Source organism: Thunnus thynnus, chromosome 18, assembly GCF_963924715.1.
Source record: "Thunnus thynnus chromosome 18, fThuThy2.1, whole genome shotgun sequence".
In the NCBI taxonomy this organism is placed as follows: domain Eukaryota; kingdom Metazoa; phylum Chordata; class Actinopteri; order Scombriformes; family Scombridae; genus Thunnus; species Thunnus thynnus.
The window spans coordinates 15,582,193-15,609,992 of record NC_089534.1 but is presented as its reverse complement, the minus strand read 5'-3'; the positions used below and the strand labels follow the sequence as shown (position 1 = coordinate 15,609,992).

General features: G+C 39.1%; 1 protein-coding gene across 2 annotated transcripts; it reads left to right on the top strand.

Moving 5' to 3' along the window:
• The first annotated feature begins 83 nt into the window (after positions 1-83).
• si:ch211-278j3.3 (E3 ubiquitin-protein ligase RNF19B) lies at positions 84-27,094 on the top strand. 2 transcript variants are annotated; one of them, XM_067572194.1, is made up of 11 exons: positions 84-192; positions 780-1,052; positions 9,083-9,688; positions 10,723-11,213; positions 16,503-16,708; positions 16,866-17,013; positions 18,902-19,064; positions 20,130-20,244; positions 23,629-23,760; positions 24,059-24,308; positions 25,288-27,094. In XM_067572194.1, exons 3-11 carry the CDS (start codon positions 9,536-9,538, stop codon positions 25,574-25,576), a joined length of 1,947 nt encoding a protein of 648 aa, XP_067428295.1. In that variant the 5' UTR covers positions 84-192; positions 780-1,052; positions 9,083-9,535; the 3' UTR covers positions 25,577-27,094. The 2 variants fall into 2 exon arrangements, with proteins under 2 accessions (XP_067428295.1, XP_067428294.1); XM_067572193.1 differs by having other exon boundaries at positions 85-192; positions 24,038-24,308.
• The last annotated feature ends 706 nt before the right edge of the window (positions 27,095-27,800 follow it).

Sequence of the window (27,800 nt, the reverse complement as noted above, 5' to 3'; positions counted from 1 at the left end):
TAGCAAATGTAAGTTTATATTAAAAAAAATTGGGCAAGAACATACATTTTGCATCATAGCGTCTTGTAGCATTTTATCTTCGTTGCATTTTTCAAAAACTTTAACGAGAGAGGGGCCACAGTCTGTCAAGACTTTCATCTGTGCCGGGAATACACAAAGCTATCCCACAACATACGACATCCAGCTATTAAGGTAAAGGTGATTTTCTTATTATTTGTAGGCCTAATTATATACTAAATAACAATAAAACTACACAGTACACTGTGGCACGAAGGGGACAATGTAAAGCATTATAGGGTCCTGTGGAGAAACAGTTCCACTCTAGGACGGTACATCATTTGAGACTTAAAACTGGGCTAACCTAAATATATATGTAGGTTGTCCTAAAAGCTCCACAGGGTATCTGTATATGCCTCACACCTTTAATGTGTGTTATTCTTCTTTTCGTCAACATAAACTACCCTCCCTCTGAAGTGTTTTTACAGTTGAGTCCTATGACCTCTAAAGGTGTTTCAGGAGGCTTGTTTGATTTCATCTCATTATATAGTTACAGAGAAGAGAAAGTTACTCTCATCTTTTTTTTCTTGTGAGCATTGGACCTTAGAGTACAATCTGTACCTTTAAAATCAACAAATGACATGCTATATTTAATTGACTGGGACAACATTAAAAAAAACCCGAGATGGCATGTGTTTGTACCACTGTTTTTATGGGCCTGAGCATTTATGAATAGGAGATCCTGGGATTCTGCGTCATCTTATTGGTTCATGTCACTGCAGTGAGCCTCCCCTCAGAAAAGCCATCAGTCTGCTGATGTACCGGGGGGAAGGCTCTCCTCACCGCGGATCTCCTCTCCTCGGCTCCCCCCTGCAGAGGACCATTACCTGACATCATACCCACCCTCTCTGCAGCTTTGGCGGTCAGACAGGTTTTTCTGTGCGGCAGAAAAGAGGAGGAGACGAGGGGGGATTTCTGTGCTACTGTTTGGTCCTCAAGGGGAGGAGCCAGTTGTTGATTCTACGCTGCAAAGAGAGACGGCGCCGCACAGAGAGGTAAGATACCGTTTACGTAATACAAATTATTGTGTGTTTTATCTGCTTGAGAGGGAGACTTTTAAACGCGCATCTAGACGGCTTTTTCCTCATCGTTAACGCTCGTGTCTATATCACGAATACATGGAGGTGGAGGTGAATGCGAATAGCCTATTAAACATGCCACTCCCTGCAATAGCACACTGATGCCCTGGACAGCTCCCTTTTGAAATGATTAAAGTGCATGTGTGAAAACGTGTAAATGATTTTTAATTTTTATTTTAAATAAGTGTGGAGGTTACTCAAAGCTGCCTTTGATTAGTATAATTTTATAACACCTTAAATTTAAATGTGCATCCCCAAATATATGTAGGCCTGCTACCCATAGTGTTTATTGGTTGAATACCACTTCTCTTATTAAGGTTGTGGAGTTAAAACATATGGATCAGTGAGTTGTGATGGAGTGATAAGACATGTAAGCACTGTTATGAAATTCTACAACAATGTAGGATACTATAATATGATATCATATATAAAGTAAAACCTTATATTGTGGTTATTCGGTTTCTTAAAGTAGGCTTTGTGCTACCATAGGTCACTAAGACTCAGTGTTGAGCACCACATGGAGCAGAAACAGAACATTTTGGTCAGGGATGCCGCTGAGTATAGGAGTGTGTGGGCAGGCTGAGGTCACTCTCATGTCTCTGAAACCCGCATTGCTGATGTGGGCTTCAGTCCAGTGAACATTTAACAGGGTGTACCATCAGGTTTCCCAGCCTGAACTCAATATCATGCTTGAAAACTGACCTTCCTCCCTTCCTCTCTGTCCAGTGATTGCATAGCAACAGCTTGTTAACAAGTGTCACATCCTCGAAAACGCCTCCCAACTGAGGAGATTATACAGTTGTGATAACACGGTACATGATAAGTATAAAATCTAGAAAAAAAGGTGGTCCGTTTCTTCCCATGCTTGGCATTTTAAAGGAGGGGGGAAACCGCTTTAGGGCAGATGCTGGTTGTGTAATAATCCCATCTGTCATTGTCATTTCATCTGTCATCAAGAGGCAAACTGCCATACTATAAGTTGTAACCTACATGCTGTTGTTTGTGGAATCAGAAACAATATATTCTAAGAATAACTTAAAACAGTTCAGAGTGCAAAGGTTCATTTACCATGTCCAGATTTAAGGAATTCAATAAAGGCTTCAGAATATTAAGGTCATGACAGCCATTCATATTTCCAATGTAAAGAGGGCAGATTAAGCACCATTTTCTCTCATGACACAAAGCCAACCATCTGTACAGGTCAAATGTGACAGTAATCGGTCATCACGTCCTCAAAGTTCAAGCGTCTACTAGTTACTACCTCTCTGTCTGTGCCTTAAGTGTATCATCACCTGTAGATAGGTTAATGTCACTACTCCTCCTCCGGGAGCTCAACAGGCTCAACAAGACAAGCTGCTTCATTATATTCAGTGCCTTCAGCATCCTAGATGGGTGTCTTCATGGGGTACTGCAGCAACTTAGTGCTGCATCTGCATGAAGTTGGGGGGACTCATAAGAGACAGATTTTAAAAATAATAGTCAAAATTGGATCAGCAGAGACCAAGATATCCTGACCTTTAGTCCTCAGTATGGCGCAAGCTGCAAAAACGTTTTGTTTTTCATTTCCCATAATGCAACAAATAGCATCATTTTGTTTTATGTTCTCTGCTTGGTAAACACCCACGCCATTCAATCTCCACACCCCCACTTTGTAACACCGACTTTCTGCTAAAAGTCTCCAAGCCCATGCGGAGATTACCCTGATGACATCATCACAGTGATGTTTTTCTGACTTTGTAAAGCTTCCTCCGCATCCACAGAAGACATTATACAACTTTTTTTCCCCAGGTTGGGGAGTACTGCTCATGACATATAAACTGACTTTTATATGTAAAATTCGCAGAATACCCCTTTAAAACCTTTACTCAATCTTTTTGCTATTCTTACATTTTCTGTAGAAATGTGCTTGCTGCTTTTATGGTCAGATTGTAATTGGAGTGAATCAGCATGCTTAATTGTGTCAGAAAGTAAGAAAACAAGACTCCAGCCAAAGCCTTTGTTCATTGTGTAATGATGTCCGACGATGCCCAGGGGATCGGTTTTCTCTTTTTTTCTCTCGCCTGTCGGAAATAAATTAAAAATGAGGGTTTGCTGCTGTGAATGAAGACAGAGACGTGTGGCTGAATGTTTTGTTTTTGTGCACTGCTGTAGGTGATATAGTACATGGAAGGGGCGTCATTTCATGGTGACTACTTCGTTCGGTTCCTTTAACGGTGGTCATGAGGTGCCTGAGGAGGTCATAAGGTCACACAGCCATCTTGCTGAAGTCAGCTACACAGTGAACATCCATAGCCTGCAGAAGCATTTCTTCTACTAACCACTGTCATACAGGATTTATTGTACCTTTCCTCATTACATCGTGAACGATAGGTTTTATAATGATAACTGCTCCATAACACATCCATAAATTATCATCATATTATAAATTCAGTGGGCACTTTACAAAGAAATGAGCTGAATAAGTATGTTTCATAACATTGTAGTTTGTTATAAATTATAACCCTTAACTGGAAAACTGCAGAGAAACACTCTACAGTACAGATGATTTCTCTTTCAGGACTAAAGTGGGTTATTTTTCTGCTGAAAATTTCCGTCTCCAGATAGTTTAACTCCCATTGGACCCGACATGATAGATTTTTTCCTTCTTCAACAGCGTGGCTACATAACTCTAAGGAGTTTTACTCTTGTGTAGCTGTACAAATATGACACATAACTTGATGAATATTTACTGTCTTATCACAGTATTCAAAGTCATTAAATCTGATATTTAAGGTAATCAATTTCACATGGATGGAGGGTGAAAATGCTGTCAAAATTTGTGATTTAGTGATTTGTTCTCTGGCGCAGAAAGAAAGTTCGAGGACAGATTTCGTATTTGTCCTTTAATTCTCTGTAATCCCTCGAGACGCCTGAAGAATTTGAATTCTTTTAAAGGCCGTTTTATTGGATTGTTCGTTCTCTGTGGTCAAGAATTCTCTAGAAATTGAGTGAAGTATGAAACATCAAAGGAGTGCCAGCATACTAGTGTAAAGAAGGGAGGTCAAATCTTTAAGTGTGTCTTTGGCCTCAGGAGCATTGTGCTGTACACACACACACACACACACGCGCGTGCGCACACACACACACACACATTAAAAAGAAAAGAAAACCATTAACCATTAGCCTGTAAACTTGTTCTCTCCCTTGCTGAGCAGCATCTGTGTCCATCTCTCGTGTTGTTAACTATTTTCCCTCCAGTCTTCTGAGTCACGACATTAAAGAGAACAGGATCTTCTCTCCTCCTCCTCTTCCTCTTCCTCCTTACTCTTCACCGTCTCTTTATTGAGTCTATTTAGGGAGATTTTTCATAATCTTTCAACCACACCTTGTGGAACTTCCTCAGTGGGTAGAGTTGCTCATTTGTTATTGGGAGAGGGCTTAATTGTTATCACACGATCTTTTGGTTATTATCGCATGTTTCGTAACAGCTCAGCTATTAGCCTGGATGCTTTTTTGCCAGAAAAAACACCACAATATTTTTGGACTTGTGTTTATGAGAAACAGTGGATTTCATAGGAGTTACGTCTTTATCACTTTATTTATCTGTATTTCATTTTTATATATTGAATGTGATTAACTTCTTAAAACCCAGCTTCTTCCCCTTAAATTTCCCCACAATTTGCATTAAATTTGGAAACACGTTTGTCCAAAACTCAAGACAAAATATTCCTGTCTTGTTATACATCATTTTATACACTTTTCCCTAATATTTGGTAGCTTTAGAAACAATTAGATTCCTTAACAAAGAAGACCTGTTTGTCTAAAAACATATTTGTGATGATTTACCTACTTGTTGCTCTTTTTTGTAAGTTCAAAAATGTCATCATCCAATGAACAGTTGTTGTTTTGTTGCTGGAAGTTTGGTTTGTGATTCAGTAGTTTTCACTGACATCACAGAGACACTGTGTTTGTATTATAACCACTGGTCATAGAAAACAAACAGCATCTCATCGTCCAGAAGGTTTTTCTGCCATTTCTATCTCTTTATCTACATAATTCATGTGTGTTTGTGCATGTGTGCATAAAAGTGTGTATGGATGCGTGTGCATTTTAGTGTGTTTTGTTTCTGTAGCTTTTGACGGATGAATGATCTGATTCAAGATGATAATGATGATCTTTAACAATGCGAAGATGCTCTGCAGAGATCATGAGCAGGACAATTGGAGTTGAAAGAACATGATGTGATATATGGATAATTTAGTCCGATGTTGAAAAAGAAAAATCTAAGTCTACCCAGGTAGCCAGCAGCCAAATTGACTTGCCAGCATACTGGGGCTGATTCTAAGGGCCACGACTTGCTCCAAACTATCATTGCTGCTAACTGTAGCTGATTCTCAGCCCAAATTTACCGAAGTCCAAAACCTCTAAATCTTAGTTAAATCTGGCAGCTGTATGGACCAGAGCCTTCCCACATTTGGTGTTTTGGTGCCAAACACAACTCAGTTTGCTGACAGTTGCCTGCAATTGACCTAACTTTATTGGCAACCTTTGTACCTAATTGCTAGAGAATTAGAGCAATATATTACTCTGATTATAATATATTACATCGAATTGGCTACAACTTCAAACTTTGTAGTTCGGTGACAGAGAGTGAGTGCACACTCATTATATGTTTATATTTGTGTTTGTGTGTTCTCCAACTTAGGTTTTAAGAGGTTTTATATGCTGTGGACTGTAATGTTCTGTACTTTGCGTGTACTTCTGCGTATCTCTTTATCTCTCCTGTGGTAAGTGAGAGCATTGAGGTTTGTGCAAAACAACAGTTTAAATTCGGAACGTTTCCTTACAATGACAACTTATCTAAGTCGTTAAGCGGTGAATTGTGTTGTCTAATTACTTGGCCCTCTCTCTTTTACTGTGGAGCGATAAGCCGTGGTTGGAATCCACTGAGCTATCATTTAATTACACTCAACTCTGCGTGTGTGTGTTTGAGCGTGTACATGTGCGCATTCATACTTTATATGTGAGTGTGTAGGCATGCATACATCCTGGATGCAGTGTGTTCATGGCATGTGAATTTAGCTCCTTAGAATGTGTTATGTGTGTGATTTCAGTGTCTTCATATGTGAGGATGATTTCTATAAATATACAGCAGCACAGTGGTGCGTTCATTACAGAGGTCGGTGCTTTGGATCCTTGAAGAAAATCAGTCAGATGTTGGAAAAATTCAACCAAATGCACAACACAGTTACTGGAATTTGGATGGGGAGAAGCTGTGTGTGGTGACGAAATATGTAGAAAGAGGCCTGTGATCCTTTTAAATTATTGCTGGGAAAGTTTTCTTTTATTACTGATTAATTTACTCAAAACATCCTCTGCTTTGTTTATAACATTTTCCTCTTCAGCAAACAAAAGTTCCCATAAGACTTCACTATGGACTGCAAATCTTTCAAATAGAAATTTAGATGACAGATTAATCAGGATGTTATTAAAGCTTAAATTGAAATTATTATATTTATTCACCATCACTATTAGGTCTTGAAGGGATTTTCTGAGGACAGGAAGCAGTTTGAATGTTTTATGTATAGCAGAAGAACGTATGATCTGCAACGTTGTCATCATAACCTCTGTGTGAATGAGAAAGTTCTGAATGTGTTCACAAACATTTCTCATCTTGCCAGTTCATATTTCTCTAGTTTTTTTTGGAAGATGGCCAGGACTGTTTTTATCACAGCATCTAATGTGAGGCATCGCCAGAGTGGATCTATAAGTTTGGACTTTGCAAATCAGTAGCATGTTATTTTATTTCTTTTTTTTTAATCAATATCAATGACCTATCAGTAACCTTTAACTATAACCTATTGAATATGTTTTCCACTGTTTTGTGTATAATTGAATGGGATGTTTATTCTATTATCTCACAGTAACTTATACTTGGTTTAATCTTTTTTAAAGAGATTTGCTAGAAGATCCTTTTTCAATAGGATCTTATTTCTGGCTTGCAAACAGCCTTTCTGTTTTCCGAGATCCAAGATAAAATACATATTGCATTTTGTTTTGTATTTGTATTGGCCAAATTGTATTTCAGTAGAATACTGAGATACAGTATTTCCCACAGAGCTACTGTATAGTTTGCGAGCAGAAAAAAAAGAATCTTGCATCTAAAATATCAACACTAATCATCAGTTTATGGTGCCAACTTCTGAAATGGAGAGAATGTCTTTTCTTTACTCTTAAATTACCATATATAATAATGTACTACTGCAAGAAGAGCCTGCTATTCATGTGGATTTTAACATATCCAGAAGACTAGAGTATAAATACAACTCAAACTTCCAGTTTCTTTGCAAGAGTAAAAGAAGGCAGGTTAGGCACTGCAGTGTTACATAAATCTAGATTTTTTGTGAATCCCTGTTCAAATAATGGTGAAGCATATAGCTCCTGTGGCTATACCTGCCTCTGACCTGTGTAATTTAATTTATATAAAAGAATGAAACATGTTTTTTTCTGTAATTATAGAATTAGAAAACAAGAAACTGTCTTAGATCTTAAAATAGATGATAATCTATAATCATATCATATTTCATGCTGTATTCCATGTTTCGATCCAACGTAGTGCCAATATGGAGACAGCTATTTTAATTGGTCTGGGGTTGTATGAATCACCTCATGCTCTCTTTGCTCTCTGGGCCTGATTATGAAAGCTCACTGCTGCCTAATGGAGACAGAATGGGTTGTCTGTGCTGTCTATCACCTCCTCTCCTCTACCTCGCCCTCTATCTCCCTGATCCTTTCTGTCAAACCAGTCACAAGTCTCTCATCCATCTGATCTTTGTGTCTCATTTCTGTGACCTTATTGCTCGTGTCTGAGGCTGTATGATGGGCAGGCTGGGGTGCACAGATCCAAAACTCTCTCTGGTGTTTTTTGTTTTTTGATATAAATGACTACTGGGGGGATTTGAATAGAGGATTCAGGAGTCAAATAGCACATCTTATTTTTGATATCACTATTTTTGTGGAATTATTGAAAGGTCAGATCTTAAAATTAGTTCCTGTTGTTGTGTCTACTTCAGCTTCAAGTAAATGTCATTTGATGTCAGGTCTGGTCACGCCGCAAGCTTCCGTTTACTACAGAACACTGGATGAGACTGAGCACACAATTTATACATAATATGTCTTAGTAGAAATTAAATATTAATAGGTTGCTGATATAACAAATGAAGCAATTAATCATAGCACAGTAGTATAAATATTGAAATATTGAAATGTTGGGGGGGTATACATAAAAATTGTTCAAAGGTTCAAAACAGAGCAAAACCACAAATTAACAACTTAAGCAAAATGAGGCTGATTACATGGTAAAGTACAATTTCTTAGAGATGTATTTGCCATTAATTGTTATATATTTTACACATATTGTTATGCAGTTGTAATTGATGCTATCAAATTATTTTCTGGTTAATTGTTTTGTCTGTAAAAAAGTTTGAAAATTGTTCCAAAAAAAAAAATCCCAGTGGTCATATTCACTAGTCTAAAACAAAAAATATTTTGCCAGAGCCAGAGACTGTTTTGCATAGTTGCCAAAACAGTTTCCAATTTATTTTCTGTTGTCAAGTAATTAACATATTGTTTCAGCTCTAAAAATAATAGTTAATATAATAAAAGTGATGTTTAGTGCGATAAACTGTATTCCAATGCTGCATTACAGGCGCTAAACCTCTTTAAATGTGTAAAACAAAACCTTCAATAATTCATTATGTTAGTTTATGATACTATCAGATTATCACCGAGCTCTACTTTGATTTGGTTTTGTAGCTGTAACATTGTGTGTTGGGACTTTTAGTACAATAATATATTCTATGACAAAAGGACAACACGCCTTCAGCCAGCACTGCACATGTTTTAAGGCACAGTCATCATTTCTGATTCACTTTGAGTTAGTCATGACTTGTCACTTTTGCTTCCAGGTTACAGGGCTGCTGACAGTGAAGAAGGAGGACTAAAACGATGAAGGACAGTCGGCCAGTTCGGGACTAGCTTGGACCGAGGGAACTGCAGTGGAGGTGGAGGAGGGAAAGAAGACCAAAGAGAGAAAGTAAACCACATGACTCGGCCTTGGAATCCAAATTAGTGATGTTCCCCTCCAGCAGGGATCGCCTCCTCCCTGTCATCTCCCTCTCCATCTCTCCCGCTCTTCCTCCCTCCTACAGCAGAGTAGCCGCCCAGCTCCAAGACTCTGAGCCGTGAGAGCTCATTGTGCTCACCCACCCACGCACACAAAACACACACACACACGCACACACACACACAAACTCAAACACATACACACACACACACTCTCTCTCACACACGCTTTTGCATCCCGCTCATGGTCGTTGGCCTGCCCTCCTCAGCTGCTGCTCCTGCTCCAGTTGTAGACCATGAAGAGGCCCAAGCAGCAGACGGGGCCCCTGAGCTTCCTCAACTTCTTCAGCCGAAAGCCCAAATCGGAGCCGAGGCCCGAGAAGCCTGTGGAAGCTTGGCCCAAAGAGGAGGTGGCCATCACACTGACCCTGAGCGAGCATCCAGAGCAGGTAAGAGTGAGGCTTCTACTACTCTAAGCAACAAAGTCATCCAATTTCATACAGTTTTATTTAGGTTAAGTTTGTTTTGGCTTCAGGTAGACTTGGTGATTTTTGTAAAAGCATTTAGCTTTCATAAAATGTTTGATCCTGTTTTTTATATGTTCCAGTTTGAGCTTTTGTATTGAGCCTGGTTATTTTATTGGTAGTGCTGGCTTTGTAAACACACTCACAGAAATCAGTCTTTGGATGGAAATTTTCTTATGTGTCAGGTGTTATAATATTATTCACATTATTCTTATATTCCACTGCAATATTAATATTTTTTCCTAGTTTCAGGTAAACCTGTTATATGTTATTTAAAGCATACTGGATTTTGATTTTGTTGAAATAAGTATAAGAATAATAATAGGAGTTGAAATGATAATGTTATTTAAATTGTAGTCGTACATAGAACATACAGTATATGCTTATTAGTTCATTATCCTGCCATATCTATCGTCAGAAGATGGATGCAGAAAACATTAGGATTTCAAGAGATAAACTTCAAACATTTCAGATGATTAGTTTTGGTGCTTTAAAATGTCTGAAATCAGAATGTCTCACAGATTGTTGTATAAGAAAGAACGTGAAGAGAGGCTGTAGATCATTAACTTTGGGTGTATGAGCTGATGCTTGCTTCCTCCCTTACTGTTATAGCCCAAATCCATTAGAGTGTTTATTTAATTAATTGGTAATTTCTAGAAATTATGTTGCCAGGAAACCAAGTAGACCAAGTGCAATAAGTATCCACCAACACACACGCTCACCTATACTGATTTCACTAGAAATGTGGGGACCATCCGTTTGCTTTCATTTATTTCTTAATATCTATATATATATATATATATATATATATATATATATATATTTTTTTTTTTTTTTTTTTTTTTTTTGTGAACGGCAGCACAATGTCTGTACAAGTCTCTCAGTTTCACCCTGTGTATAAGGATATTTTTAATGCACATTTGGTAAATCAGCATGCACTGTACTGTAATTGTTTGCAGGGCCTCAACCTCACAGCAGAAGAGGCTGGAGAATCAAGAGCTTCTGGAACAGAAAGAGGAGAAGGAGGAGGTCCGCCAGCAGCCGCTGAGGTTGGCCAGGGTGGTGGTACCACAGCTGAATGCGTGGGCGGAGTCAGCAGTGGCTCCACCGGCGTCCTGTCCCTCTCTTCCTCCAGCCAGGATCAGCTATTGGATGAACACCTGGAGGAGTGCCCACTGTGCCTGCTCAGTCAGCCGCGTTGCCACTTCCCACGACTCACCTCCTGTTCCCACCGGACGTGCTCGGACTGCCTCCGCCAATACCTGCGCATTGAGATATCAGAGAGCCGGGTGGGCATTGCATGCCCGCAGTGCCCTGAAACATTGGCACCATTAGATGTTCGTGCCATCCTGGATGACCGGGCGCTGCTGGAGAGGTTCGAGGAGTACCAATTGAGGCGTTTCCTGGCTGCTGACCCAGATACACGCTGGTGCCCTGCACCTGACTGCAGGTGAGGTTCAGCCTTGTGCCACCACCATCATCATCTAGATATTTTGGAGCAAAATCAATAGGCTTTTCCCACAGTTTAGAGTATATACACTAGAAAACCTTACATTTTAAGTTCATTAATAATGATAAAGAGCCATTTTTGCTATATAATTAGTGAACTGAACATTGAGAGAAGATAAATTAATAGGATAGAGGAAAACTTATACATAAGAAAACTAATGGCTCCTCTAGATTGTGTAATCTTAGAACAATGTATTTTTATTGACATCTTGAGTCACACAGTAGCAATTCACAGTAATTACCCTTAAAAAAACAGCGCCTTAATCCAACACAACAATTTGACAGCACTTGTCAAAATCCTGTCATCCCACCGCCGGCTTCATGTTGTAAAACACAAGACTGAAGCATTTTTTCAGTGTCAGAATGATTGAGTGAGCTTTGAAAAGCCGAATTGACAGCTGATGAAAGCTCAGTTTTGAGTTTTCTATGCATCCCAAGGCTGTTCATATTTTGATACCAGCAATATATATTTTCAGCTGATGGAACAAAACAGACTGACTGCGAATGATGAATCAAGCTTCTTTCCATGTGTAATTATAACTCTTTGAGAATCTAACTTAATGTTTACTACATTAACACTTCAAATAAGTTATGTGGTGATGTGTCTGGCATTTCTGGGATCATTTCACTGTTAGTGGTGGAGTGTTTTTCTTGCTCCCCGAGGATAACTGGCTGAAATGTGGATTGCATCATGTCAGGTAGAGATGTTTAAAGCATGGTTACAATATGATTTCATTGCAGAATCGATCTAAGACATCATCATAAATCATTCAACGAGACATCCTTTGTGGAAGAGTCAAAGATGCCTTTTTTTTCCATTGGCAGCAACCTCAACAGACCACAATCCAATGCAAAAACATGCTCTGAGTTGACTCTGAGTGAGTTAACTGAGTTAAACAGACATGTTTTTCGTGTTGTTGTTTATGTAGAGACATTGATCCATTGCTGTGTCACCTTAATCTTCATGGATGGGTAACAGGATAGGGCTGCTGATGGGAAATCATAATGTGTGTGTGCATGTTGTGTGTCTGTGTGTGTGTTCAGTGAATATTTGTGGTCAAAGGCACGTATGCACCAGGGTTTAGGACTTAGTGGTAGACTGTCTGTCTCCCCGACTGTCAGTGCTCACAGCCAGGTCATGATGAATGAGTGGAGCAAAAATCAATACGCCAGTCTGTCTGATGCTGTGGTGAATTAAATATAACAGCGGAAAGTATGAAATCTGATTCAAAAGTATTCAACAAATGTACTGAATTTTGAGTTTGGCATATTTAAAAAATGGTTAAAAGTGCAGCGGAGGTTAGTGGTGTTTAAAATTTGAAATGGCTAATAGTTCCCATAGAAAAAGCACCTTTGAAGTGTTTCGACCCATTATGTAAACCAGTCATTCACAGTTATGGTTTGTTTATTCCCATGTTCTCAACATACACACATTCCTGGTGGTCTTAGGGACAGAAGCTTAGCTGGAGATTATGTCGGCTCTGAGAAAGTGTGGCCAAATGTGTTTTTCTGCTCCACACACTTGTATCTATGTGTGCACATTTTGTCATGTTTTTGCTGTGTGGCGCTACTGTGGGTGATTTCAAGTGAGGATCAACAAGGAATTTTCCTGCACACAGAGAGACAAGAATCTGCAGTATTAGTAATGTTTGTGGAAATCTTTAAGCGCCCATATTAATGTCACACAACCACACTTTTATCCAAGATTATTGCAGTTTGAAGTTTTAGGAAGGTTTCTTGTATTTCCCTCAAAAATAAACTTGTGTGGTTTGTTTTTTGAGCAGAAAATGTACATCCAGTTCTCAACTTATTACAGTGGAGTAACTTGATTCAAAGTAGAGAACATCTTGATTTGGACTTCTTTCATATATGTATCAATTCTACCGCATAGCCTTTACATTTTCTCACTTTGAAATATCTACTGAGTTTAAGTTATGCTGTGGACTTTTCTTGTAACAAACCAAGTTATGTTTATGTTATTTTTTTTTTTTCCATCAGAACGTATTGTGTATAACCTTCAGGTACTAAATAAACATGTTACATTCCTCATAAAACATTTATATAGGGCTGCAACTAATTATTATTGTCATTATTGGTTATTTTCTCGACTAATTGATTAGTCATTTAAAATGTCAGAAAATGGTGAAAAATGTCAATCACTATTTTCCAAAGCCCAAGCTCTATCCTAAAATTTCTTGTTTTCTCGTGACCAACAGTCCATAACCCAAATATATTCAATTTACTGTTATAGAAAACTAAAAAAAGAAGAAAATATTCACATTGAAGAAGCTTGAACAAGAGAATTTTAGAATATTTTCTTGAAAAATTACTCAAAACAACTAATTAGTTATCAAAATAGCTTTCTGTCCATTGACTAATCAATTAATCAACTAATTGTTGCAGCTCTACATTTGAATAAATGATAAAATAATTTAAAACATTTTGATTTGGTTTATTTATATCAGCTAAAACTGTTTCTTGGTGTATTACCTCCACCAACTGTCAATTAGTGCAATAGGGTAAAACCATCAGCAGGAACAAGTTATGTCACTGTTTGCTTGTGTTCGTGCATCCTTGTGCATTTGCAATAGATAGAAACAAAATGGTAAACATGAAACATGAAAAACATTGATCTATAACATTACTAGTGGTCAAAAACTCCACCGAGTACCTTTAAAAATGTATTTACATTTAAGTGGTTTCTAAGGGGTTTTGGTAAAACTATTACATTGGCAAAAAATGCAAAGCAAAGTGCAGCCCTGCTTGTAAAATTTAAAAAATTCAATTGATCTCAATGATGTCAGTAGCCCATGGCGTTGTCACTGTTAGGTTTTCAAAGAACTTCTTCAGACATCTTTACATGATGAAGTGTGGAAAGGTGGTTAAGATCTAAATAATCCAATTATAGCAGGTTTCTTTGATACAGATATTTACTGATACCTGAAAATGTTTTTATGCATGAGCAGGTCCGCACTTGAAAGACCAGCTTTGTTGCTCAGCCAAAAGTGTTTGACTCAAGAATCAGACACAGTCAGTTCAAATCTAGTCTGACACTTAAGTAGAATCCATGCAGCAGCCTCATTATCCTCTTATGTGTGTGTGGCCTTCAGCCTGCCTGATTCATCTCCCATGTTGATAAAACTGAAAACCACACAAGGCTGGAGTTGCAAAAGGAAAAAGCCTGGTGGAGCCTTTCAAATAGTTCTTCACAGCCGAGCAGAGGATCCTTGAGGCTGTGAATATATACTCAGTTATTTTCACTTGTATTTGATCATTAGTCACGTGGTCCTTTGAATATTAAAATTTATGTTAATACCCCCTCTGAGGAGTGGGATTAGGTCTACCGGCATGAAGCTCTGTGTTATCATCATAATGACTGCTCAAGATCTAAGGATGGAATTACATCTGGTTCAGGTGCTGAACTCTGGAAACCAGTCCCATAGTAGTTGTGTCTCTCTTTGACAGTTGGGATTTTGACAACACCACAGCACTGAGACTGCTCTTGTTAAGGTCTTCAATGACATCCACTTAAACAGAGACAGGGGCAAAATTATAGTCTTAGTATTACTGGATCACCTTTATTATACATTCGACACAGTCGACCACAACATACTAGTAGATCGTCTGGAGAACTGGGTGGGACTTTCTAGCACAGTACTAACCTGGTATGAATCCTACATAAATGACAGGGACTGCTTTGTGCCTATTGGTAATTACACATCTGAGCAGACAAAAATGACGCAGAGTTCCCCATGGCTCCATTCCGAGGCCTCTTCTATTCAACATCTACATGCTTTCATTGGCTCAGATTATGGAAAACAAAATATGTTACCATAATTATGCAGACGACACACAAATTTACATAACCATATCACCAGGGGACTATGGTCCAACACAAGCACTGAGTAAGTGCATTGAACAAATCAATGATTTGATGTACCAGAATATTCTTCAATTAAACAAAGATAAAACTGAAGTAATTGTTTTGGAGCCAAGGAAGAATGATTAAAAGTCAGCGTTCAGCATATGTTAAAAGCCACAAACCAAGCCAGAAATCTTGGTGTAGACATGGAATCAGACCTGAATTTCAGCAGCCACATTAAGACATTTACAAAGTCATCCTACTATCACTTTAAGAATATATCAAGGATTAAATGACTTAAGTCACAGCAGGATTTAGAAAAACTTGTCCATGCATTTATCCTCAGCACACTCGACTACTATAATGGTGTCTTTACAGGTCTCCCTAAAAATTTGATCAGACAGCTGCAGCTGATTCAGAACGCTGCTGCTCGAGTCCTCACTAAGACCAAGAAAGTGGATCATATCACTCCAGTTCTCAGATCTTTACACTGGCTTTTCATTTGTCATATAATTGATTTCAAAGTTCTGAATGGTTTAGGGCCAAAATGTATTTCTGATCTTCTGCTATGTTATGAACCATCCAGACCTCTCAGGTCATCTGGGACAGGTCTGCTTCTGTTCCCAGAGTCAAAAATAAACATGGAGAAGCAGCTTTCAGTTTTTATGCACCACATATCTGGAACAAACTCCTGGAAAACTGCAGGTCTGCTGCAACTGTCAGTTCTTTTAAATCAAGGCTGAAGACTTTTCTGTTTGCTGCTGTCTTTTATTAAATCAAATAATTCATTTCTTACACTGCATTGTAACTTTTATTTTTGTCTTATTCTATTTTAGCTTATTTTTGTTTTCTGTTCTGTTAGTTCTTTAATGACTGTTTTTGATTTAAATCTCCTTTTATGGTGTGTTTCTTTTGGACTATGCCTTGATGCTTTTAACGTTTTATGTAAATCACTTTGAATTGCCTTGTTGCTGAAATGTTGAAATGTGCTATATAAATAAACTTGCCTTGTCTTTGAATTATGATTCACTGAGCCACACAGTCAACAAGTGCTGTTTGTGAACAAAAACAACAATGAAATATTCAGTGTGCTTGACCAGGCTGAACAGTGAAACAATACAAGGAAATAGAAGTATATATTCCAGTTGGCCAACCAAAGCTGTGATATTTAAATGAAACTGCAGCTGCTGTGACTCCTTCTGAAATTAACAAGTTAGGGAAACAGTGTGGAGTAGTGAGTAGAAAGAGCATTATTTAACTGGAACACCTAGATTTTAACCTCCAGAGGAATTCCCCCATAGGGATCAATAATCATATCAATTATGTCCATTCTATCATGTTTTATCTCAGGTTTCTCTCTCTTCTCAGCTATGCAGTGATAGCTTACGGCTGTGCAGAGTGTCCCAAGCTGAGCTGTGGCCGTGAGGGGTGTGACACAGAGTTCTGCTACCACTGTAGGCAGCTGTGGCACCCCAACCAAACGTGTGACCAGGCACGGCGTCAGCGAGCCCGCCACACCTCAGGCAGTAACGATGCCTCCACGCTGTACGTCTTCAATGAAGAACCTGGAGGAGGTGCGACTGGCAGCTACTGTTACCTTTTTAGTGCCTTTTTTTCCAGAATGCTGTCTCATTTTTCTACTGGATCTCCATCACATTTGACACGGACATTCATTTTGGTAGTTAAAAGGAATAAATATTCACTTTCACAACATTCACTGTGTTGTTGTAGATGCAGAGGAGATCAAACCGTGCCCTCGCTGTGGTGCCTACATCATGAAGACCAATGATGGCAGCTGTAACCGTATGAACTGCACTGTGTGTGCCTGTCAGTTCTGCTGGCTGTGTATGCAGGAGATCACCGACGTGCACTACCTCAGGTACACAGCCACAATTCTGTTGGCACTCAGCTCATGTGTGTATTCATTAACACACATAACCAATGCCCACATCAAACTAAAAGCTATAAGTTCATTAGCCTTGAGAAAATGAAATAAAACAATTGATTAGTTGGTTGTCAGAGAGTTAATCAACAGTAAATTTAATAATGGAACATCTGCTGGTTTCATATTCTCAAGTGTGATGATTTAATGATCTCCTCTGTTTTTACCTGAAATGAAACATACTCAGATTTAGGTCTGAAAAAACAAGCAAATAAAAGACATCACATTTTTCACTATTTTCTGGCAATTTATGAACCAAACAATTGATAGATACATCAGAAAAAAACAACTGACAGAGTAATCAATGATGAAAATAATCTTTAGTTGCTGCCCTACAATGAACTACCTTTGGGACATATACAATGAAAGTACCATTCAAGAGCACAAGAGAAAAGCAGCAGAATTTGATCCCAGCATCATAGCACAGCAGCATGAGGTGACAAAAAGCTTTGTGGCAAAAGTCCCAACTTTGGCATTTGTAAGATACTTTAGAACAGCAAAACCCAGTCGGAGATGAAAATAGGAAAACAAGGCCGGTCGGCAAGGCACGTACACTGTGTCATTGTTTAGAGGCTGCACTGCTTTAAACTGTTCGTCTGGGCTTCCATTGATTTTTCCAGCCCTGGAAGAGAGTCACTGCTGACTTGTCATCAATTAATCAGCTCTATCTGCCTCCATATTTCCATGCGGCAAAATATGTAACTCAAGCTAAGAGACTGGATAAAAGCTGATTAGCTGTATTTGAACAGTTTAATCCTTATGCCGGCCAATGTCCAATAAAGGTGTGAGTATTACGTCAAATTTTCATGAATCAATCATTGTTTTTGTGCATGTGTCAACTATAAAAGAGAGTTTTTGTTTCTCTTGTGTGCATGGGCCGCATTGTCTTTTCACACTCTCTCTCCTCCTTCTCCCCCATCCCTCCCCCTCTTCTCTCCCCTTATCCATGTCTGTCTTTCACACTACAAATTACAGAATGTCCTATGGAAGGGCAAAGCTTTTAGCATCTCACAGCAAGTTCAGAGCAATGGAGCATAACCATAATATCTCACCATAACACCCCCCCACTCAGGCTTTTAGAACCCCAAAGTGACATTTGCAGCTGTAATACAAACGAATGCTTTGAGAAACAACATAGCCCTAAGGTGCTATTTGTGTTGCTTATATTGTCACTGCTGCTCCTACAAGTTAATTGCTGCTTGATTAAGACCGAACAGCATTAGACACTGTTATACTGCTTTCTGCTCCAGATAGGATTACACCTCAACACCAAAGGCTGGTACAAGATTAAACTTATGCTTTAAGGCAACACTATTGTACCTAACATCATGTCAAGTGACAAAGTATATACTCCTTGTAAACAGACTTAAGTAACCAGCCTTTTCCATCTGCATAACAACAATATGTAAGATAAATGAGTATGTGAATGTTTCCTGCAAATGACTGTAATTCAGAGAAAGCAACACTAAAATTATAAATACAGATGAGATCATTCAGTTTGGGTAATGATTTGATAACATCAATGAGAGATCATGTTGGTAAGTTTTTCATGTGTTTTTTGTTTGTGCCAGTGAGCTGGTTGAGGCTCTGTGAGAGGTCATGACACAGGTGATTATGCTTTCCATAGGAATTAAGGTGATGAATGCTTATGAGTGTGTTTATGTGTTTATGTGACTGGACAGTTGGGTGATATAAACCAAAAATGGGTAATATAAGGTAATAAAAATATATGTTTTATTGTATAGACGTTTTTTCTGAATTATGTGCATGATGATGGTTTGAACTCCTATCTGATCTCATCTGCTGTGTCTCCTGTCTGTCTCAGTCCCTCTGGATGTACATTCTGGGGGAAGAAGCCATGGTCTCAAACCCGCAAGGTTCTGTGGCAGGTGGGCATGTTGCTTGGAGCACCAGTGGTCATCTCCCTCATAGCGGGCATCGCCATCCCAGTCATCATTGTGGGCATACCAATTTACATGGGCCGCAAGGTACAGAATAGTCTATAAACCCTGCCTTACATTGAAAGGTATGGCTGGCGACTTGTCTACATTTTTCTTATTGCCAACAAATCTCTTGCGCAGATTCCTCTGTGCTGTAGACTTCCAGTTTTGTCCAAAACTACAGAGTTTGTTAGCTTGTTCTGTGCTACACATCACACCCTCTTGACTTTGCACCAAATTGTACATTGTTGAGAACTTAAGCACAAAGTCAAGAGGTTGTGATATGTAGCATAACAAGCTAGCAAAGCTCTGTAAACAGAACTGTGCTCTGCGCAGTGGTGTCTGCCATACAAGGAACTAGTTTTCGGAGACTGAAAATGTGATTGCTGTTATTAGACTTTGCAGCCGTTTCTAAACAAATTAACATGCTCATACTCTTTGTGGTGAAGAAACATGTCACCCAGTGCAACATGTGTGGCTCACTGACATGTTTCTAATAGTTTTTGGACAATAATGGAGGTCTACAGCACAGAGGAATAAGATATATCAGACTTTGGTTTGTCTCTGCACATGAGATGGGTTGACAATAAGAAAAATATAGAAAGTCACCAGCCTCATCCTTTAAATAACTGGTTTGAATGGATTCACACTTTTTTGTGGGACTGGGTGAGTTTGTGTGTGCATCACCAAAGACAACATACAGCCCAAAACATGCAAATTGCTCCCATACAGTATGGCTCTTTAGAAAAATGTTCATAGTAAACAAATTATTCTGAATGAATTAATTTGAATCTCTCTTTCTTTTAATGACTGCTCCATGTTTGCCAACCTTAGTGTTAATGGAACCACCTTCCACCACCACACATTATCTAAAAATATCCTGTTCATTTTACATGTAATCAACAGTTATAAACTCAACTTTTGAACACGTCATCATACACACTGTGCAGGCCAGGTGATAGAGTGGTAATCTCTTCTTAGTGTTTTCCTTTCACGTCCATGCCTACACAGTGGAAAGGAATGTGTGACCGGAATAAGTGGTTGCAGAGAATGTGAACAACAACAAGAAACAAATTAAAGTTACATGATTATATTGTATTTAATGCCTTCCAGGTCCATGGTCGCTGTAAGAAAAACAATATCTCAGGAAGTAAGCACTACTTGACGGTGGCAAGTGGGGTGATGATGTCAGTGTTTGTGTCGCCGGTCATAGCAGCTGTCACTGTGGGTAAGGAACAAACAACCACATGTCCACCTTCTGCCCTGCACACTGAAGAGAGTGATCAAAATGCAAAATTAGCCTGTTCTTGAAAATAAAGTTGTGAAAATGTTCAAAATATATATTTTTTCACCATGCTGCTGGCAAAACGCAAGGGATGGCAATGTCAGTCGACTGCTTTGCTCCAGACTAAAATATCTCAACAACTGTTGGATGGATTGCCGTAACATTTTGCACAGACGTTCTTGTTCCACAGAGGATGAATCCGAATGACTTGGTGATCACCTTTCCCATTAGTGCCACCAGCAGCTTTACATTTTTGGCTTTTTGTGAAATACATCAACAATTATTGGATAGACTGCCATTAAATCTGGTACAGATATCCACAGCACCCAGAGAATGTATCCCCAACACTTTTATGTTCCCCTGACTTTTCCTCTGTCACAGCCATGAGGTTTACATTTGTGGTTTTTATTGAAATGTCTCATCTTCTATTGGACGTTCATGCCTCCCTCAGAATAAAATGTAATCACTCTGGTGACCCCTTGACCTTTCATCATCATCAAGTTAAAATTCCAAACTGTCTACACACTGTTTTGATTAATGACTATGCTAAATGAATCATTCCCATCAGCCTCGGCTATACTTTGTCTTTAGTGCCAATTCGTAAATGTTAGTGTGCCAACATGCTCAACTAACGTGGTGAACATGATAAACATTATACCTGCAAAACATCAGCGTTAGAGCTGCAACGATTAGTTGATTAATTGATTAGTCGATTGACAGAAAATTAATCGCCAGCTATCTTGATAATTGATTAATTGTTTTAGTCATTTTTTAAAGCAAAAATGCCCAAAATTAGCTCAAATGTGAAGATTTAATGCTTTTGTTTGTCGTATATGATGCTTAACTGAATATCTTTGGGTTTTGTACTGTTATTTGGACAAAACAAGACATCTGAAGACACAAAGGCTCTAATCATCATGTTAGCATTGTCATTGTGCGCATGTTAGCATACTGACGTTAAAGTTTAGCTTAAAGCACAGCTGTGCTGAAGTACAGTGTCACAGAGTGGATAGCATGACTGTTGACACTTTAAGTAGATAAAATTACCACAATGTCCTGAAACACAGCAGTTTGGAGCAGACATCAAAGAGACTTTATATGCCAAATATGCTAATTTAAGATATTTCTTTCTGTTGGCTGTAGTTTTATCAGGTTTATTTAAAAATATCTAAGGCAGTATTCATGTGTATCAAAAAGCCATTACAGATAAAGATAATCCGTGTGATTTGATCAGCACATAGCTGCTGGCTGTGGAGTGTCTGAGATAATCCCGGGCATAATAATGAGCGAGGACTGTACAGTGGGATCAATAAGAGAGAAAAATCCCATATCTTTTCACAGTCTTCACACAAGATTGTAAAGTTAAACTAATAAATCACAAGTTATACACACTTAAACATGTAGCCTTATACATATGGCATAAACAGCCATATGAATACTCAAAAACTAGTTCTCTTTATGCAAACATTAATGTATTACCACAGACACATGCAATGTAAAGGAGCATTCAGGTAAGATTCAAGACTGTGACAGAAATCCTTTAGGCTTCAGCAGCTTCTCAGCTTCCCTCTGCAGTGTCACAACCATCACCGTACCGCACACTGACAGGCGCTCCCCCGGCACGCACACACATTTAGCCGCACTGTACTCTTCACCTTCACCTCCCACCCCTGTGGATCCTTCCCTGCTTGCCCTGTCTCTATGCCAATTCTGTTTCCTTTTTCATTCAGTTCCCATGGAAGAAATTAGCTCGTTTTCTCGTAGCTGCAACTGTTATTTTGTATCTCATATTTCAGTCACAGCTCTCTGTCTTGCTGTTTCTCTCCTTAACTCGCACAGACACACACATACAGTGTCTCACGTTCACTCTTGTCTAACTGTTTGGCTGGCAGGCTCATCCTCTTGCCCTCGTTTCACCCTGTTGCTGAGTCAATAGTGTCCCAGGGTTTCCGCTGTGTTAATTATGTCCCTTTGTTTGGTGTGCACTCTGCATTGTGCTCCCAAATTCCTATCTCAATCACAGGTTACATAATCACACAGCATAGGGAGGCTGCTGCTCATCAGGTTTGGGGGGTTGTTGAAGGTGCTTTTGTGAAGGTTATGTGGGAGAGTGGGAAGAAATCTTACATTGCCAGTGTAGTTATACACAGCTCCGTCCTTATTTTTTACATATTATTAAGACAGGTGATCCATCACAGCAAACAATTTATCCATTACGTGATTGTTTTGTCAAAATTGTGTTTTTGTCCATTCTCAGCAATGTTTGGTCCATTCAAGGAAGTTCTGACATTCAGGTTTTGAGAATCAGCTGCTGAAAAGCAGTTGCATTATTTATATATAGCTTTAATTAACCAGGTAAATCAGTTAAGATATGAAGAGAATAATCAAGATTCAAACAGTACATGAGATCAGAGGGATTAAATAAGACTTATAAAATAATAGTGATAAACATACCACAACCAGATTTAAAAATGAATACATATAATAGATTAATAACACTAGATCAGTTTGTCTCCAGTTCAAAGAAAGTGGCTTTAAAAGCTCGCATGGAAACAGGTTCCTGAAGTTTTATGTCTGACTGAAGCTTGTTCCACTCTGAAGAATCATGAAGGCTCTTTTCCCTTCCTCAGTGTGCAACGTAGGAACAGAAATTAAGTGTATGCAGTAGTTTCCAGCTTCATTTGGAAGAACAAAATTACATAGATATGGATGTAAGAATAGCTTTATAGATCAGTGTGTACCAGCTACCTTAATCTGGTGTCCAGTCCACAGTGAAGCAGAAGTGGCTCCCTCTTGTGAACGTTATGGGTTATTGCGGTAATATGATGATGAAAACTATAACTGTTTAAAGGGGCACTTCACCAATTAATATATCATAAAACATAAAAGTGCTTTTACTAGTCACAGACAGTACTAATCAGCCTGCAAAATCAGCCGTGTAATGTCTTCTGTGGACATATGAAACAAAATACAAATTACAACACTTGGTTGGAGCTTGGAGACAATCAGAAATCAATCAGAAATCATGCGTTACAAACCGCATATGTAGAGTTTGAAAGATGTGAGGATTTACCATGCACCAAGGGTCTACTAAAAGACAAATTCCAGTTGCAGTTGCAGTAGTAAAAGTCAGGATATTTCGGCCTCTGCTGCAACAGTTTGGAGTATTTTCAAAAAATCTGTGTCTTGCTAATCCCACAACTTTTTTGGACGATTGAATTACTCGAATACTGTTTTGATGTAACCGCACATATGTTATTAAATTATTTTGGCACAATCAAATGACAAATATTAATTTGTTTCTCATATATTCCTGTTTTCCTGCAGGTGTGGGTGTGCCGCTTATGTTGACTTATGTCTATGGGGTCGTTCCCATGTCGCTCTGTAGGAACGGCTGGTGTCGACCGCAGAGCGAGCCCCCTGAATCACACAAGATCCAACTGGAGGACTTAGCTAGCTGTGAGTACTTAGAAGAATTGTTTTTTTGACGTTTTTGTAAATATGCTAATTTTCGTTCTTGCTGAGAGTTAAGTGAGAATATAGATACAACTCTCATGTCTGAGAGTGATATCGACCTTCTCATCTAACTGTTAGTAAGAAAGTGAGTTTACTTGTGTAGTTTAGTTTAGGCTAAGGATTCTTGTGATAAAATACTTGACAATCGTACTAAGCGCATTGTAATTTTTGCTCCAAAGCTTGCTGGCCTGATCTGATGAAGTTTCCACTTCTCTTATAGATCTTCTATTCTCTCATGTAGTCAGTGACCACTGGACGGGTCAGAACAACCAAACGCTCAGCGACACCAGCGTCCAGGAAGTCAGAGTCAGTGTACAGGAAGTAGGCGTCCTGCCAAGTACAAGCACCACGCCCCCGGAGCTAGATAGCTATGTGGGGTTGGATGAAGCCACACAACGCCATGGATACACCCAGCAGCACAGCCAATCAGACTGTGAGGTGGTTATTGTGCCTGACAGCAAGCTCAACGACACAGAAGAACTTCCTTTGAGGTGAATGTTGCGTCTGCCTCTTCCCTTTCTGTTTCTACCGCTTTCTTTATGCTTTTAGGAAGGATTATGCATTCATGGCTCCCAAATTAATTCTAATGAGTTTTGTGATGCCCTATTTTTTCCTGTAGCGCTAATATGAGGTTGACATTTGTAGTTTTATGTAAAATGTCTCGGCAACTGTTGGATGGATTGCGGTGAAACGTGGTACAGACATTAATACTCCCCTCAGGATGAATTGTGGTCATTTCGGTGATCCCTTAACTTTTCAATCAGTACCATCATTGGGTTAAAATTTTAAGTTCTAATACTTAGTTTTATGACCAAACATTGTCATCAGACACTAAACACAAAGCTGTTGAATATTGTCTCGATGAATTGATTAGTTTGGTCCATAAAATGTTAAAAAATGTCAATCACTATTTCCCAAAGCCCAAGATGACATCTTCAAATGTCTTGTTTTGTCCCGACCAAAAGTCCACAACCCATAGATATTCAAGATATTCAGTTTACTATCATAAAGGACTAAAGAAACAGGAAGAAAAATACTGATAATATTAATAGTTGCATTAATCAACTAATTGTTGCCACTCTACAAATGTTAGCATGCTACCATGCTAAGCGAAGATGATGAACTGAGTAAACACTAGAACTGTTAAACATCAGGGTATTGTCATTGTCATTGCAAGCATATTAGCATGCTGACGTTACCATTTAGCTCAAGGCACTGCTGTGCCTGAGTACAGCCTCACATGGCTGCTAGTATGGCTGTAAACTCTGAAGGGGAAACTTACTAAGGATTTTTGGCACCTTTTTAGGTCTAGTTCTTTGTTCTTTAACTGTTTTTTGGGAACAATCCCATGATTTCAGCTGATTTGAACTCATTGAGGTGTTTTTTCATACATTTCCTCAAGTCTGAAACATTTTTGAATACCTGGCAGCTTCATATTGATGTCATTATATGTTTCTGTTGTCACCACAGGGAAGGAACCAATATTGAGGTTCGTGTGGAAATTGAGACCCAGCCCAGAGGCGCCCGCCAGTCCAGCCTAAGTAGCATCCTGTCTAGCCGAAGCTTGTCAGTGGAGTCCCTGGGACACTCGCAGTCCCAGTCCCAGTTCCAAGACTACCTGTGTGCCTCACAAGTGGAAGAAAGACGAGAGAGTGGAGGAGGAGGAGGAGAGGAGCAGGAGGGAAGAGAGAAACCAGGAGGGGAAGCAGGAGGAGTAGAAGGGATAGTTTACCCAGTCTTTGAAATAGACAGTGTATGAGGCCCTCTAATGCAGGCTTTGCACTTGGTTGAAGGTTAGTCAGGTTTTATGGAAATAAACAAATCCGTGATCTGACATGTCATTGTATTGACCTGAAAATCATTGGCCAAGGCCACCTCCTGCTTCCGAGACAGGACCGCCCACCAGATGCCTTCTAGCTCCAGCCTCTAAGGAAGACGCGGGTTTAGAGAGAGCAAATGAAAAAGATGAGAGAGAGAGATAAGTGTGTGTGTGCGTCTGTGTGTGTGAGTGAGTGTGTATGAGACAAATAGCATGAGTATGAGATAATAAACCGGACGGGGGATCAACTGTAAAAGCAAGACAGGATAGCATCCATCGCTGAATCGCTAAACTGAAGTGACTGAGAGCATGTTAGCCGACTAGTTCAGTGGGGGTCAGCCTGTTATTTTTTTCTATGTTCTTTCTGAAAGAGACTACCTACTCCCCCTCTATTAGGAATCTATTTCATGAAGCGCTCTCTTCATCTGACTATACTCTTATACTTCTTTTAGTGACCTCACATGCCTCCTCCCTCTCCCTTTACAAATAAAGAGACCCCCACACAAGCATGAGTTGTTTCATGGGGAATTAAGAATCTAACATGCAACTGTCTTATCATATGCAGCAAGACAGTCAGAGGATTTTTTTTTCTACCTTTAAAGAATATCCCCAATATTTTAAGATGCAGTGTTCACACCTGAATTGGGCATCCTTAAAACAGATGACGCATGCTGCACTGTTCAATTACTCTTTTGTGAAAGAAGCCCAGTTGAAAATGCTGAAATGACACCTGGAAGCTGTTCAAGCCTGTGACTGTTGTTCTCTATCAGAGTCAAAGGTGCTCTGTGACATTGTGGCAGTGATGACAGGAGGGATTATAAATACCGTAATACCATAAATATATCTGCTAGTCTCCGATCCACAGTCTTCCATGGAAGCAGATAGAGGGGCAATGTTACTTTTGCCTTCTTTGTAGTGCAGCTTTCAGCCTTCACAAGGTTATTTCCTTAAAAAACCGGGGAGGGAGATGTTGCTTTAGTTTTTAAAAATGCTCATTCTAATGCAGTCATTTACTTGCATTAGCGACAACAACATTGGCAGCAACACCGCAAGCTTTTTCTAAAGAGTCTCAACTTTAAAAATAGCTGCATGATGATTCTACTACTCACTGTGTATCCAGGATAACACACACATATGCCCACACACACACACACACACACACACACACACACACGCACACACGCAGCGGTCAGTGTAGTTGCAGTAGTGTGTGCTGCTGAGAGCATTAAATATATAAACTTAAGACCCTCTCAAATGATCACAGAGCACCAAAATGACAACAGCAGCATGCCACCTCAGGCTAAAGTGTAATAACCCCTTCTAAATGATTTATGAGAAATACATGACTATACACGCACTGCTTAGCTTCCTGAGTGTGAAATAATGGCGGAAAATGAGACTTGACATGATAACCTGTGCTGAGATTTGGAGAGAAATGAAATAAAGATTTCACCATGAAGGACAAAAACACAGTGCATGTTTGTGTCTGTCGGAAACTGATTTTTCTTCAGTAAAAGTTTAAGTGGAGTTGGGGAAGTCTATGTTTCCCAATGTTGTACGTGTGTGCATTGTTTTTGTTGAACAAAGGTTCCCTGTCTGAATTGAACTGGGGATGTTTCAGGTGATGGTATGCATATCCTACCATACCTTTGAAGCAATTGAAGCAATGTCTTCCTGTGACCCTGTGCACTAGTTGTGACAAGTTAAAACTGTTCAGCTCTTCCTTTTTCAGGTGTTATTCAAATATTTTTAGAGTCTCAAAGAAGCAAAATGATCCAGTAAAAAAGATTAGGAAAGTCTGAAAGGATAAATATACATTTTTGTAGCTGAGGTGTGTTTTCTTTTCTGCTTTCCTCTCATGATAATCATCCTTTGACCACTTATATTCATCTCACGCAACTTTTGGGGGTCTTAGACTACTAGACCACCAGGATGTCCTTTATTGTTTTTTAATTAATAATTAAAAAAAAAAACCTTAATTCTGTTAAAGAAACTTACTGCTACTAGATAACATCCCCAAATATCACCTTGCTTACACAGTCTGTGCAGTGAGTGCAGACTGTAATAACTAGTTGTAAACAATAGAGGGCGCCAAAATACAGAAAATGCAAAACATTAACCATTTACTTGAAATTATGCCTGGTTTTGTATTTGGTGCTTGATT

Bases quoted from the DNA above. Each gene is read 5' to 3' on its own strand.
- si:ch211-278j3.3 (XM_067572193.1), top strand. From the start codon at position 9,536: ATGAAGAGGCCCAAGCAGCAGACGGGGCCCCTGAGCTTCCTCAACTTC. The intron at 16,709-16,865 runs GTGCGACTGGCA...GTGTTGTTGTAG, and splicing joins CAATGAAGAACCTGGAGGAG to ATGCAGAGGAGATCAAACCG. The intron at 20,245-23,628 runs GTAAGGAACAAA...GTTTTCCTGCAG, and splicing joins CATAGCAGCTGTCACTGTGG to GTGTGGGTGTGCCGCTTATG.